Here is a 16,389-nt window from a genome sequence, read left to right as displayed (position 1 = left end):
TTCACTGGAATTATTCCAGACATAAGCTTCAGCAGCAGGGAGGAGGCTGCTGTGGCTCTGCCATTTGCACAGGTGTAACTCAGCTCTGGAGTTCTTACTGGTCTGCTCTTCTCTCTCTCCACCTCTCATTAGCATGGTTGCTTCAAGGTCAGGCTGCAAACCTTATGCACTGAACGAGGTTGCAATGACATAGTGTCAGGTGTTTAAAATGTAATGCAGCTGATGTTGGCAGCATTTTATTTGCTTTCTTCCCATCTTCTCTGACTGAAACAGGAGAGAGTGTCCCTGCTTTCCAGAAGCCTTCAAGTCAGTATTTTTTTGGTGGCACTGCTGAAGGCACAGCTTTATTCACAAGCTTTAGTCCATTTGTATATGAGTTTGGAAAATGGTGTTCACCTGCCTATGAGACCACCTGAGTTAAGGGAAGACAAAGTGGCACAGGGTGCACAGCTGAACAAAAGCCCACCCAGCACTAGAGCTTCACAGTGCCCATTGGCTCCTTCTTGAGCTCTCAGATGAGAGCAGCCTGGTATCACAGGGTGAGGAAATGCCATCTTCCGTATTACTGTCTTTAGATGTTCTTAGGAAGCATTTACAATGGAAAGACTTTTTGGAAACCCTGTCTCAGCCCCCACCCCAGATCAGGAAGCTGGTTCTGCTAGTTTGCAGCAACTTGCTGTTCTCACTCACATGCACTAGAGGCGCAGAGCCAGTGTCAAAGCTCTTATCCTCTTAGCAAATGCCGAATGATTTATCACAGACAGACATGTTTGGAAAGTTTAGCAAAGAGCTGCTTTGGGGAGGTTACAAGGTTAACTACCGAAGTTGTGTGTAACTTGGAGCTGATGCATGGCAATTAATCAGGAAATTACGTTCCACATCTTTTGGAGAGCCCACATGGTCCAGGGGGCAACAGGCACGTGTAGAGGGTAAAGCAGTTCTGCCGATGGAAATGTGAATTATTTCATGTTGAACAAAAAATGAGAGCAGAAAGAAATGCTGAGATGGGGTGTGGTGTGGTGTGAAATGTTCTTCATAGCAAGCCAAAGGCCTCTGAGTTCTGAACAAACCTTCAGCACAAGCGGGAAAACCCAAGCACTAATTGTTGCTCCCATCATATGTGTGCTTTAAAATCTCTTCACAAACATCTCTCTTCCAGGCGAAGGTTTTAATTTCCATACCCAGTAACTTGCAGCAGAGCTTTTGGTTCTTTCAGAGTTTGGATAACTCAGTTACTGTTGCCTTTTCAGCCTTTAAATTGTCATACTCAAACCCAGTAACCCTAGTCAGTAAAAGCAATGGTGGATGTGCTGGGATCTCACAGGCAGTAGTGATTTGTGGCCAATGCACCATCTTATGGTCATAAACTAAGGCAAGTTTAAGTTCATTCACCAGTGCCACTTAGGTGTTTCTATCAATGTGCCATCAGGTTTGCCTGCTGCACCTTACACAAACACAGTGGTTGTCTGCCTTCCAAGGCTCAGCCCCACCAAATACAACGATTTCCCTTCATTATTGCTGGTATTTAGCGCTGATTTCCCCCCCACTCCCCCTCCATGAAAGAGTCAGGAACCCAGTGCTAATGACAGATCAGTGCATTACACTGGATATGTTTAATGAAGGCATAATGACAGCAGGAGAAGTCCAAGGAGACACACTTTGTGGGTGTAAATCCCAACAGCTGGGCTGAATGGGTTTGACTCCCGTGGGTTTAAAGCACTTTGCATCCACTGGGGATTTGTCCTTAAGTAGCTTTCTGGGGAACGTTGAGAGTGTAAGAGCTGGTGGAGGGGCAGAACCACCCGAGCACACAGCACTAACAAGTCTGAACATTGTAATTAGCAAGCTGATCATTTTCCCTCTCTGACTGACATGTGACATCTCTGAAAGATGTTCAAAGGCTTCAGAGTTGAAAAAGTGGTGGGTGTTCGGAAATTTTGGGATGCACCTGGGCTCACATCCACACAAACACTGATTAGATAATGTGAAGTGTTTGCTTCAGACTATGGATGATTTAAAAATGAGGCAGAATAGTTTGTGCCATGAAGCTGTGTATAACATTGTATAGCATAGCATAATATATTTAGAGTATATTGTATTATGCTGTATTGTATTGTACCATATTACATTATATTGTACTATGTTTTATTCTGTCATGCTTACCATATTGTATCATATACTATATGCTATCTATCAAATATCATATATTAGTCATCATATTGTAATCTATTATAGCAGGCTCCTCAATTCAAGAGAGATGTTGAGGTGCTGGAACGTGTCCAGAGGAGGGCAACAAGGCTGGTGAAGGGCCTGGAACACAAACCCTGTGAGAAGAGGCTGAGGGAGCTGGGGGTGTTTAGCCTGGAGAAGAAGAGGCTCAGGGCAGAGCTCATTGCTGTCTACAACTACCTGAAGGGAGGCTGTAGCCAGGTGGGGGTTGGTCTCTTCTCCCAGACAACCAGCAATAGAACAGGGGGACACAGTCTCAAGTTGGGCCAAGGGAGGTCTAGGCTGGATGTTAGGAGGAAGTTGTTGGCAGAGAGAGTGATTGGCATTGGAATGGGCTGCCCAGGGAGGTGGTGGAGTCACCATCCCTGGAGGTGTTGAAGCAAAGCCTGGATGAGGCACTTAGTGCCATGGTCTGGTTGACTGGCTAGGGCTGGGTGCTAGGTTGGACTGGATGATGTTGGAGGTCTCTTCCAACCTGGTTGATTCTATGATTCTACAATGCCATATTTTATTGGTAATACAATATAGAAGTATTTAATAGCAGAATCTATATTTAATATTTTATTAGATATAAACACACACATGTGTACAATATATGAATGTCCAGGTGTGTATGTTTGTTTAGCTCTCTTTGGAGTAGTCAAATATTCAACACATGTGTTTAATACATTGGTTTGGGTTTTCCTCAAATATGGAACCTTCTAAATGGTTTTATTCCTTGTCTTTTTTTTCCATATATCCTTTTCTCTTTTCCAACATCCCAGATGCTGAGGCAAAAATGTTAGACGGCAAATGCATGCCTTTAGAGCTTTGTGTTGTGGGTGGTGAAATTCCTGTCACTTCCTGCCTAGCACCAGGTAACGTGGCAAGCAGTTCACCTCAATGCAAGGAGTTGTCCATGTAGTGCCTCAGCTCTCTGAGTGCGTGGAGAATAAACGATTTCCTCTCTCTGAATCCCTTGCAGTCCCGCACCCGCAGAAGCAGTTGGCGTACAACGCCTCGAAAGCCGGGGTGGTGAAATTAACACAGACATTAGGAGCTGAGTGGATTGACAGAGGAGTAAAAGTCAACTGCATTTCCCCGTAAGTAAAATGTAGTCTCGTTCTGAAAGCACAAAGAGAGTGAAACCTTCTAAAAAGCTCAAATGAACAGTATCTCGGCAAATAAAGTTTCTAATTAGCAGGTGGATTGCATCCCTTTTTATGTTGTCTTTTGCTTAACAAAGGTTTAAATACTTAGAACCAAGCCTGCTCTGTTGCTGTGTATACTCAGGGATTTGAGAAGAGGTTTTAGCATTTGATAATAGGTTTTCCACTGATGTGAAGGGTAGTTTTTAGCGTTTCTCTTCCAGATGAAATATTTCCTTAGTCTGTCCAAGCCTTCTGCGGTTAAAGAAAAGGCTTTTGACACTTAATAGACAATGCTTCTTTCCCCCTTTTCCTTGAGACAAATATATAGGCACTTTAAAAGCCACATTGTACTGCTGTAATTGAGATCCTGTTCAGCTGACAGTCACAGGAGGCCAGGTGTAATTTTGTAAACATCTATATATTTATTACAAATTACCTTTTGCTTACTAGCAGAGGCTTAAAGCTCTGTTTTATTTGATGGGCTCTAATTCACAAAGTTTTCTTACTTCCTTCCCCTCACCCCCTCTTTTTCTCACACAAATACCCAACTCAGTCATTTCATTGAACAATTAACAGTGCTGAGCAGGAACCCAAGTGGATAGCGTTAATTGGAAGCGGTCAAAATCCATAGACCGCTGAAGTCAATCAGAGTAAACAAGAAGGGCAGGATTTTAACCCAGGAGTTAAATTGCAGTAATGAAGATATAATGTAGATCAAATTAGGTAAAAAACAAATTACATATTTTAATCCACAAAGTGGAGTTAAAAGAGGAAGGAAATGAAGAAAATCACAGAGCTCAGTGGAAGTGCTTCTTTTTGTCACTGTCAGTCTGCTCTCCACTTCCTTGCACTTGCTGCCTCCCTTATGATTATTTATTACTAATTACACTAGTGACTCCAGCCCTTGCTCCATGTGATCCAGATCCTTTAAACAGCATCTTACTTTGTAATGGGATTTTCCCTGTGCCAGGGCTATCAGCTCTGCAATAGTGTTCCCATAACTAACACTGGTGAATTTACACTGGTTTTTGGGAGCCAGGGGAGATGAAGGGAATTAATGAAGCTCAGTAGGACCTGCCTGAAAACATGAGTAATCTTTATGGACAGAGGTGGGATAGTATGGACGTGGCACTTGGTGCCATGGTCTAGCCTTGAGCTCTGTGGTAAAGGGTTGGACTCGATGATCTGTGAGGTCTCTTCCAACCCTGATGATACTGTGATACATGCACAACAATCTTGGACAAGGAGGATTTTAGGTGAAGAATTCCCTATTTCTAGAGGATTTACACAAATTTTAAACACATCCACTGAATTATCCAAATTGTTGTTTTGTATAAGCTGGAAACTTCTTCATATTTGAAGAAGTTTATATTCCCAGAGACTGTTGTCAGAGCATGGAGAAAAAACAGTCACAGCTCTTTCTAGTTTTCAAGCCAAAATGGGGTTGCATTTTGATCATCCCTACCTGTCTTAAACTCTGAGATAAATATTCTACATAAGGAAGGGTTTCATTTGTGGAGAAAGAGCAGACAGAGGACAAATATTTTGCTGTCATTAATGTCCCCTGTTCTTGGCAGAACAGCTCCCCTCATTGCAGCAGGGACCTGGGCTGAACTGCTCCGTGGTCAGGCAGATCTTTCCTTCTGCAATTCAAAGCTCTAGCTGAGCCCCTCGTGTTAGAGATGCCCAGGGAGCTCTGGCTAGGCTTCAGAGGAAGAAGCCCACAGTGGTTTGCACAGCTCAGCTTCCTCTTCACCACAGGCAAAACCCACAGGTGCTTAAGAGTAAATAAATCTTCATGTTTACTTTTTCCAGTATGAAATGTGAACTTGTGTTTGAACCCATCCCCAGAACTATGAAGCCTACTGGTCTCGTTGTCACATCTCTTGACTGAGGCACAGGGGCCATCACATCAGCCCACTTTAACTTAGAACTCATCACCAGGCAGTAGTCCCAATGCTGCAGCACATCTGTCCATGCCATCAGAGTACTTTGCAGGGTTGAAAAATGTCCAAAGTCCTCCTAAGCATGGGTACCCACCTTAGCATGTAGTCATCTTATAACAGGAGTGGATTGTGAGGAGCACAAAGGTAGATACAGGACATGATAATCACTGGGTAAATAAAACACATGCATCCTTCAGTACTTTTCCTCTTCCACTTGTGGTTGCATTAATGCTTTAAGGCAATCTCAGCATTCTGCAGGTCCAAACACTCCAGTCTGGCCTCGAACATTATTTCACCATACAAACCTTTTGGCCTTCTTTCCTTTCTTCCTACCTGTTCACTTTTTATCAACTTAATTTCTTAATGAGTGCATAAAACTTATGCAGCACATGCATAAAAGTTATCAATACATAAAATGTTACGGCAGAGTCCTTAGGATAATTTATTTCACTTATAAAATGGAAGATTCAACATTCTCTTGCCAGCCAGTTATGCCTCATGCTCATGAGGAAATGGTGGCCAAGACTTCTTGGATGCTTTGACTGCCTTTGCTTGCTGCTCCATGCAGCAGTAAGTATCTCTATGTATCATAGAGTGGTGCTCAGCTCTTCAGCTACCATCAAATCATAGAAGGTTTGAGTTGGAAAGGACCAACTCCTGTGCTAACGATCAAGGACAGCTTCAATTAAATCAGATTGCTCAGAGTCTCACCTAACCTGACCTGGAATGTTTCCAGGGATGGGGCATCTACCACCTCTCAGGGAAACCTGGGCCAGTGTTTCACCATCCTCAGCATAAAAAATGTCTTCCTTATATCTAGTCTAAATCCCCCTCTCTTGTTTTACAACCATCACCCCTTGTCCTGTCACAACAGGCTCTGCTATAAGACTGTCCTTATCTTTCTTAAAGGCCCCCTTTACTGAAAGGCCACAATAAGATCTCCCCAGAGCCTTATCTTCTTCAGCCTGAATAACCTCAACTCTCTCAGCCTTTCATCACAGTGGAGATGTTACAGCCTTCTGATCATTTTTGTGACCTCCTCTAGACCCACTCTGGCAGGCCCATCTCTTGTGCTGAGGACTCCACAGCTGCACATAGTATGCCAGGCAAGGTTTCACCAGAGTGGAGCAGAGAGACAGAATCACCTCCCTTGACCTGCTGCCCACTCTTGCTGCTGCAACTGCATCATAGTCTGCTGCACAACTGATGCTGTGCAAAATTAAGAAGCTGTTGGAACTTTCCCAAGTGGGATGTGGAGTGAGGCTGCAAAATGGACTTGAGTGTGACCAGGGAGCTTGACAGAGCACTGACTGGTAGCTGATGTCTAGCTACCCACAGTGAGTTTTAGTCCTTTTCCTGGTCCTCACACACATGAAGTAAGTGGAGTGGAGCAGGGGACTTCAGAGGATGTTTGTTTTTCAACACTGGAATGGATGTTCATTTGGGGGGGTTACCCCTGCTTGACTTGCAAGTCATAAGATGCCTGAATGTGGTGACATTTGGGATGGGCAGCTGAAAGTTGATCTTCAGCTCAACTCTCAGTAGTCAGCTTGTCAGAAACTCAGTAGTCTCAGAGGATGAAGCATGGGTCCCCACTGCTGGGCTGCAGGGATTTTGGCGTAAGCCATTGTGGACAGAGGAGTTTTGTCCCCTGTGTGCCTGTCTTGCTTCTCTGGGACAATATGGAGACACCTGTACAGTGCTGTAACAGGCTTTTAGCCTGGTGGTTATGAGGAATCAGAAAGCAGCTAGGGCAGGATCACTACAGCTTTTGGGGGTACCCCTTTGTGGGGAAAGAGAGGCAGGGCTGACAGGAGAATGAGCACCCCAGCAGCATCACCCAAAGGCATCCCAATTAAGCAGCATTACTATCCCCATTAAGCAGCAGTCGTTGCTGGTAAGTATCTTTGGACTTAAATCTTAATTCCATGGGAGATGTCCCAATTAAGTGGATCTTGTGATTAAACACTTCCTGATTAAGTGGAGTGTACTTAACTCATTCAAATTAATAACTCATCTGAAGGAAATCAAGTTACACACAGATGGAATCTTTTTTTTTTGCTCTCATTTGGGGATTGAACGCACGTAACAATTCCAGTTAAGTATCTGGTAAGTGATATTTTTTCCTAATGTGTCTCTCAGTGTGGAAATGTTTTAGGCAATTGAGGGTTTGGAGGGGGTTTGTTTTGTTTTGTTGGGTTTTTAGAGTTTTGGGGTGGGTTTTTTTTTGGCTAATGTCTCAATTGTCCTATGAGTCGATCATGAAATATTGATGCTCCTATCCAATGTTAAGGTACCAGCAGTTTGATATTGCATTGACATGCAACAGAAAGTACTGATAGGCTCAGCACTGCATACAAGATGAGGTAGGGAATTAATGCATTGGCAGTTGTCTTTGCTGGAACTGGTTAGAAGCCAACTAAAATCTGCCTAAAAGGGTTCGACAACATTAAATTGCCCAACTTGGCACCAGAGCTTTCCCAGAAGATGTGTAGTATCAATGACATGCCTAATATTTATAGTGCCATCAGCATGTGTGTTTGCAACTTTTAAGTTTTGAGCTATAATTCCCCCCATACCTCTCCCCCCCCCCCAATTTCTGTAACAAAAATTTGTAATAAACTGTTTTGGGGTTTTTTTTGCACATCTAAATTTTTGCTACTGGAAGTCAACCTAAAGAAGGGGCCAGTGAGAGGTGCAGTGCTGTGATTTTAGGGGTTCCAATGATGAGACCAAAGATCAGGTTTTTTTTTAAACAGATTGAAAACCATCCTCTTTTTAGGAAAACCTATTGTGCTGGAGGACTGTCTCCTATGCTCTAATCTGTGTTCCCTTGGAGTTAAAAAATGTATATTAGTTAAAAATGAAACAAACAAAAATCATACCATTATTTTGGGCTCTGATAGTTTAAAAGCCAGGATGATTATGCTGATGGTTTTGCAAGCACAATGAGAGGCACATAAGTGAAAGGCATCTGATGCATTTCAAGTCTGCTGCTCAAAACACCTTTCTTTTGCTGTCTACAACTACCTGAAGGGAGGCTGTAGCCAGGTGGGGGTTGGTCTCTTCTCCCAGGCTACCAGCAACAGAAAAAGGGGACACAGTCTCAAGTTGTGTGGGGGGAGGTATAAGCTGGATGTTAGGAGGAAGTTGTTGCCAGAGAGAGTGATTGGCATTGGAATGGGCTGCCCAGGGAGGTGGTGGAGTTGCCATCCCTAGAGGCGTTCAAGAAAAGACTGGATGAGGCACTTAGTGCCATGGTCTAGTTGATTGGACAGGGTTGGGTGCTAGGTTGGACTGGATGATCTTGGAGGTCTCTTCCAACCTGCTTGATTCTATGATTCTTGCTGAAGAAAAACAGTCCTCAAGGAGTTGGGGAGAGCAAGGGGCTGAGCTCAGGAGGAAGTAGTAAACTGTCTACAGTCCTGTACTGGAACGTGTTTGATTTTATGTTGTTGCCAGAGCTTAAGCAAGTTGTATTGCTCGGTGCTTCTGAACTGCTCTGGTCTTTATTGACAGTTAGAAGGAAAAACAAAGCTGATCTTTAAATCCTGCCCGATTAGCGAAGACAGAAATGTTTGGGGGAAAGTCTGAATTAGTTCCACTGCATAATGGAGTAAATAGCAGATTTCAGCCTTGGTTTTAAAACAAAAGGTAAGTCTGGTACCCAGAATCCACTGTGCATCAAAAAATCATTTCCTTGGAAGTATAAATTGGGATGCCGACGAAGTTTCAGAACAAAACGGGTATTTTTATACTTTGTTCATTTCATATTTATCACTAGCTTGTTTGCTAATTTTCATTTGCAAGAGGCAATTCTTCCAGCTAACTGGCTGCCTCAATGGGCCACTGATTTCTTTGAAGTGACAGTCTGTAAATATGCATAAAAAAGAGATGCAATTAGCGTGTGTGTGGTTCAGTGCAGCCTGATTTCATTGGCAAGTTTACCCACAGTGTTGATAAGCTACATTATCTAGAAAATTGGCCGCTGAAAAACAGCACCTCTGATTGCCAGCAAAGGTTCCAGATAACAGGGTGCTGAAGAGAAATATAATTGAGGTTGAATATGTTAACCAAGGTGTCACATGCTCCTTAGAAGCGCTAATTTATCAGCATGTTGGAATTTTTATTAACATTTGGAATGCATTTCTACCGCACTAATGAAGTGGAATTGGCAGTTCAGGTTTTAGTTATTGTCATTTCTGAGAAGTTAAATGTAATTTCTCGTTAGACACAGTTATGTAAATATATTTGTTCAGGGGGCTGAAAAAAAAAAGAATTTTATACGTTTTGCAAAATACAAATATGTTGTTAAGGAGGAGCAGGACAAATCAGTTGCAGTTAAAGTCATAAAAGGCAGCCAAATGTTCACCTTGCATTGTGCTCTCTGGAGCATCGCTCGTTTTTAGGGCACCTGAAGGAAATGGCCTTAGCAGAGTTTTAATAAATGGTGTGGTCACTCATTAATGCAGAAGAAGCAAGACAGGTAAACGTGGTGTGATTTGTTGGGGTGGTGGTTTAAGGGGAATTGCTCTGGGCATTCCTCTGGAGAAGAGGAGGCTCAGGGGTGACCTTATTGCTGTCTACAACTACCTGAAGGGTGGTTGTGGCCAGGAGGAGGTTGCTCTCTTCTCTCAGGTGGCCAGCAACAGAACAAGAGGACACAGCCTCAGGCTGCACCAGGGGAGATTTAGGCTGGAGGTGAGGAGAAAGTTCTTCACTGAGAGAGTCATTGGACACTGGAATGGGCTGCCCGGGGAGGTGGTGGAGTAGCCGTCCCTGGGGCACTTCAAGGCAAGGTTGGACGTGGCACTTGGTGCCATGGTCTAGCCTTGAGCTCTGTGGTGGAGGGTTGGACTTGATGATCTGTGAGGTCTTTTCCAACCCTGATGATACTGTGATACTGTGATACTGTGTTTATCTTTGCCTCTCCTGTTTTTTTTTGTGGCAAGGGTCTGATGCCTGCAAGGGCATTGCCTTTTGTTTCCCCTGTTTTCTTGACATGTGGGAAGTCAGTCAGGCTGTTTTTGGTTTCTGGGCTGCACACGAATGCTCTTTGTGACATAATGCTGTGAAGTGATGAGGAGAGAAATCAGTAGAAGGATGACAGTTCCCAAGAGCCGTGACAGAGCTGGTTCAAGGCACTCTTGGTTCCAGTGCCATGCTTGCTATCTATTGAAAAAAAAGAAAATTATGATTACAAGAAGTAACCTAAAAGTAAGGGAGTACTCTATTAGCTAGGAAGAGAACATGTGTGTACTCGCTTTAAAGAAAACCCCTAAGCCTGCCTGTCAGCAATGAAGGGCAATAGGGACTGGAGCATCCCTGTCATGAGGAACCGCTGAGAGACCTGGGGAAGAGCAGCCTGTGAGGGGATCTTCTCAATGTTGATCAGTAGCTAAGGGATGTGGGTCAAGAGGATGGGGCCAGATTCTTTTAATTGGTGCCCAATGATAGGAGAAGGGACAGTGGGCACGAACTGGAACACAGCAAGTTCCACTTAAACGGGAGGAAATACTTCCCTGTGAGGGTGCTGGAGTCTTGGAGCAGGCTGTCCAGACAGGTTGTGGAGTCTCCTCCTTTGGAGAGATTCCACATCTGCCTGGACACTGCATTCCTGTGCAGCCTGCACTGGGTGACCTTGCTTTAGCAGGGGGATTGGATTAGATGATCTCTAAAGGTCACTGCCAACCCCTTTGGCCCTGTGACTCTGGGAAGGAAGCACAACCAAAATTTACATCACTACTTTCAGCAGAGGCAGAGCAGGTCTGGCTTGTGCGTCTCCTTTGCGCTATTCCACGCTCTTCCTTGCAGTTTAACATCTTGAAGATATTCGAGTGCTGCCTTCCCTTCAGGAGAAAACCCTGTCCTGTGTGTGCTCATTGCAGGGGCATCGTGGACACGCCACTCATCCATTCCGAGGACCTGCAGCCGCTGGTGCAGCGCTGGCTGGTGGACATCCCTGCCGGGAGGCTGGCACAAGTGACTGACCTGCAGGCTGCCGTTGTCTACCTGGCCTCCGAAGCCTCAGACTACATGACAGGCCATAATCTGGTCATTGAGGGTGGGCAGAGCCTGTGGTGAGGAGTATCCTCCAGCCTGTCCTCTCGGGGGAGGCTTAGCTTAGTCCCAGTTTCTGACCAGCATGGCTTGAGTGGGTAGTTAGCATGAAATGCTTGTTTTCTTCTTCCAGATGTTGCTTTGGAGACTCATACAATGGGGAAAGAAAACCCCCAACCAACCAAAACCCCCAAAATACCAACAAACACAATCCCTAAATCTATAATTTTCAGCATGTTCATGGTTTTCACTATGCCTTCAGCTTTCTGTTAAATTGTTTGATGATATAAGGACACGTTTATTGCAGAGAGCTTTGGCTATTCTTGAGTTTAACAGGGGACATTTCTAAAGCAATCCATATTAGCTGGTCTGTGCAGTGTTATTGTTCTTGGGTGCTTGTTCTTTTCCTGTTTGAGTTGTTTCAGTGACATCCATGAGCAGTTCAAAATAGTTGGATGTAGTGTTGAAGAAATAAATTAGTTCATTGCATCTGAGTCTGAACGTTGCCATTTCCTATTTACTGGTGTTCTTAGTTTTTGACAGTGTTTTTTACAAACACCTACATAAATGCCCCTGAAAGAAGAGGACTGCACTTACCAGGGAAGGTAATTATCATGGCTGTAATCCAAGGCCCATTGAGGTAAGCAATGACTGCTCCTGTACTTGAAGTTGAATATGTATCATAGGATTATAGAATGATATGAGTTCAAAAGGACCATAAAGATCATCTAGTTCCAACCCCCTGTGCCATGGGCAGGGACACTTTCTGCTAGACCCTGTACAAGCTGGCCTTGGACGCTTTCAGAGTCCACAGCTTCCTTGGGCAATATGTTTCTGTGTCTCATCATCTTCACTGTAAAGAATTTCTTCCCAATATCCAGTTTAAATCTCCCCTCTTTCAGCTTAATTTTCCTTCATCCTATCACTAGAAGCTCTGGTAAAATGCCCTGCCCCAGCTTTATTGTAAGCCCCCTTCAGGTAGAGGAAGGCTGCTGTTGGTAGAGCTGAGGCTTTGTTTCCCTTGATTAAAGAAAACAGTATTCATTCCCTTATGCAGCCAACTATAGGTGTATGAGACATAGACTTCAGAAGTTCTTAGACTGTATATTGCAGAAGAGAACCATAATAAACTTACTGATACAGAGCTGCAATCAGTCATAGACTCATAGAATTACAGAATGGTAGAATGCTTTGGGTTGGAAAGGATCTTAAAAATCATCCAGATCTAACCCCTCTGCCACGACCAGGTACAACTTCCACTAGATGTAAGCAAAAGTCATCTTCCAAATGTTTGGGGGTGTTTCTTTTTTCTTCCTCCTGAAGGTAATTCATGGGTGTAAATCAGGGCCAGCTCCAGTGGCATCAATGCAGTTCTGTTGGCTGAAGAGCTTGTCTGGGCTCTGGGTTCACTGCTTATAGGCAGTAAAACGTGGCACCAGCACTTCAATAACACTCAGGATTTGTACAGACTTCCATCCAGAGGGCCTTTGAGCAGAACCTAAGGAGAATTTACGGGAAGGAATTCACTTGCAAATCCCCATGTCATTTGTTTTGCATTTGGCAGCTCTTTGTTACCATAACATAAATAATTGTGGATGAATGTCATTACTTTGATTAAGTGCTACAAGTCCATACATTGGCTGGCCATTATTGTGGTGAATTGCTATAATGGCTTCAGACTTGACATTCACTGCCACAGCGTAAGGTATGCATCTCGCTGACGTACTATCATCGTTATCGTGGATAAAGTGCAAGAAGATACTTGTCTTCATTAAATTTTCTATTAGACCATTGATAATTAATACATATCTCATGTTTCATCTCGAGCCGTTTTTCTGGGGAGTGTTGCTGTGAAGCGACTCAGGGCTAGAGCTTTTTGGCTCCAAATCCCTGCCTTGTGTGCATGAGCTAATTTATTGACAACGCTCTGCAAACTCACAGGCTTCAAGGAAAGCTCAGATTTGGATAAATCTTCAAGAAAAACAATTAAGGATTTAAAATGTTTTATTGTTTTTCTGGGCTCACAAAACCTTTTCTCTCCTGGCTCCCACACTTGCATCATTCTGTGTCATGCTCTGGAGGGCTCGGTGGAGTTCTCACATCCCCTCTGGCTGGCTCTTCACACGAAGGTTAATGTGCAAACACCGGTGAACTCATCAGGAGCTCTTCCAAGGGGTCCTAGAAAGGCTTGTATACTGTTGCTCAGGCTGTTGGAGAACAGTTTGTTGCAGCTCCTGCCTGAAGTGTAACGTAACAAGCTTTAGTTAATTTGAACCAGGAACTGCAGTCAGCACTGGAGCTGTAACTGGTGTTCTCACTTTCTCAGTAGAACAACAAAGGGTTGAAGAGGCTGCCAAGGCTGAGATTCCTCTCCCTGCCTGGTGATGGTTGCAGGTGATCATAGAATCATTAAGGTTGAAAAAGACCTCTAAGATTACCCAGTCCAACCATCAACTTAGTGCCACCATATGCACTAAACCATGTCCCAGACGGTCATGCAGACACGTGTTTTGAGCACCTTCATGGACAGTGACTCCACCAACTCCCTGGGCAGCCTGTTCCAATGCTTGGCCACTCCTACAGAAAAGAAACAAAAAAAGCACTTGCAGGGCCTTGCAGGAGGCTGTAGCTGATTGCCCTAGTGCCAGGTGTTTTGGGGGAGAAGATTTCCAGCCAGCAAAAGTTGCACTGTGCCTTTCACAAGCTTCAAACTAACTTTAAGAACAAAACCCAGACAGGAAAAAAAATCCAGACTTAAAAAAAAAAAACCTAAAAAATGAAAATTATCTGTTAAGTAAGCAGCCTCCAGTGTTTGGACTGAGTTTGTCTGGCTCCGACCTGTTTGCCCCCAGGTGCTGCCTTTGAAGACTGATTGGGCAGAGTAGAGAGGAGTCAGGCTGAAGTGGGGCTTGGACCCTGTTTTGAGACACAGCTGTATGCCCATACAGACTCTGTCTCTGACCCTTACTGGCACAGAGAGGCTGGTGGGGGAGGCCATCTCTCGCTCTGCGATACCAGAGTGGCTCAACATTGAGCCCTCATGGCATTTTTAGTTTGCATTGTATCCTCATTGTGGCCAAAGAAAACAGCCATGGAGGAGAGCAGATTTTGGGAAGGAAATGCCTCTTCTAGTTGTGTGAGCTGGCCTGTGTCCTCCTAGGGAGGCTCTCACTTCTCTTCACAGGACTGCACCCAGGACCTGGAATGGCGTTGTGGCTCTTCATGGTCTTCTCTGTATTTTCCCAGGGAAAAAGGCTGATTTCCACCCTAAGGCAGGGCAGCAGAGCTTCTACTAGGACCACAGATCACATTTGGGTTGTGATCTGTGCCTGGCTGCATGACGGCTGCTGTGTTGTGGCTGCTTACTGGGCACAGGGCTCCTCACCGAGCGCAGGATCACACCCTGCCTTCATGGCTCCCGTCACAGGGTCCCCTCTGGCAACACAACCACAAAGCAGGTGTCAGTGGTGATTTCCTGTTAGAAGGGAAAAGTACAGCTCAAGAGAAACACAAGAACAGCATTTCCCTCCTCTTAGCAGAGAAGATGGAAATAAAAAAAAAGAAAGAGGATCATTTGGGATAATAAAATCCTTTTGGGGGAATGTGGGTGAAGGTGTGAAATGGTAGCATCTGTTTTTAGTGAAGTTGTTTAGGACAGCACTGGGCACTCTGGCCCAGAGGTGGTGTGGTGGTGGTGGCAGTGTGTGTGGGGTGATGTGGTGGCAGTCCAGTGAGATGCAGTGGGATGGAGTGGCTGGTGTGGTAGCAGTGCAGTGGTGGTATGGTGGTGCATATGAGGGCAGTGACGGTGTGTGGGGGTGGCAGTGTGGTGTAGCTGGGGTGGCAGAGGGCTGTAGGACAGAAGCAGCGTAGCGGCAGGGTGGTGCGGTGGTGAGTGTGGCATGCGGGCAGTGGTGGAGCACTGACGGTGGTGCGTGGGAGATAGTAAAGCAGTGCACTGGGGTGGCGGTGTGGGGTGCTGGTCTTGCCGGGTGGTGGTGGTGATAATGCGTTGGTGGTGTGACATGGAGCTGGGGTGGTGCGGGCTGATGAGGTGCAATGACACAGCAGGATGGTGGCCGTGCGGTGCCGATGCGGTGGTATGGCTGCGTGACGAGGGGCAGGGGTGGCGCGGGGCGATGAGGTGCGACGACAGCGATGCGGTGGCATTGTGGCGGTGATGTGGTGATGCGTCGGCGGCGCGGAGCAAAACAGCTGCGATGACAAAGCGATGCGGTGGGGATGATGCGGGGCTGCGCGGGCTGGTGCGGGCGGAGACGCCGTTCCCGGCGGCACCTCTAGGAGGAAACCTCAACCTGTGTTGTGCCGGCAGGAGCCGGGCTTCCCGGCTCTGCTGCTCAACTTCTACATTGCAGCTAAGTTAGTACTTTTGATATTTCCAAGGGTTTTTTTTTCCTCCCTTTTTTTCCTCTCTTTTTCTTCATTTTTTCCCCCTCCCTCTCTCTCTCTCTCTCTCTCACTCTTTTTTTAAACATTTATGTAGAACACCACATAATTGCAGCACAGATAATAGTCACATACCCTAGGGCTTGGTGTACACTTATGTTAAAAGTACAGCTTTTATTGGCAACTAAAGTAATAACCTTTCCATGTCAAATTGCTTTAAATTAAACTTAAAAAAAAATGCTGGCTGATACCCACACTTAGTAATTGTCAAACATTAGCATAATGTGGCATACTAAAGCTGCCTAAATCTTGGGTTTAAAAATAATTATTTACTTAGGTAAATTCTCTATTCCAAAGCATAATATTAGCTTTTTTTTTTTTTTTTAACACAATCTGTTCTATGTATATGTTAAAATGCAGACCTAAGCTTGATGTGGAAGCAGAACTGAATGTTATTGTGGCCTTTGAGTTAAAAAGGGAGGGTTTTTTTGACTTCATCTTATCCAGCTGTCTTCATCCATCCTGAATGAAACGTATTAAGGTGGTACTTCCAAAAGTAGAGATGCTGTGGGTGACATCTGGTGACCCAAGACCCGGAATCCCTGCTGATTGCATCC

General features: G+C 44.8%; 1 protein-coding gene across 1 annotated transcript in view; it reads left to right on the top strand.

Annotated features, from left to right (window-relative positions):
• LOC135182197 (uncharacterized) overlaps positions 1-11,859 on the top strand; it is a 44,011-nt gene extending 32,152 nt beyond the window's left edge. The window contains exons 10-11 of the mRNA XM_064156035.1: positions 3,194-3,311; positions 11,194-11,859. Coding sequence (XP_064012105.1) covers positions 3,194-3,311; positions 11,194-11,389 — 314 coding nt within the window. The 3' untranslated portion in view covers positions 11,390-11,859. The remainder of the gene's footprint in view (positions 1-3,193; positions 3,312-11,193) is intronic.
• Positions 11,860-16,389: the final 4,530 nt, after the last annotated feature.

Source organism: Pogoniulus pusillus, chromosome 16, assembly GCF_015220805.1.
Source record: "Pogoniulus pusillus isolate bPogPus1 chromosome 16, bPogPus1.pri, whole genome shotgun sequence".
Taxonomy (NCBI): Eukaryota; Metazoa; Chordata; class Aves; order Piciformes; family Lybiidae; genus Pogoniulus; species Pogoniulus pusillus.
Note: the sequence above shows the minus strand (reverse complement) of the source record. Positions and strands in the feature narration are given on the sequence as shown.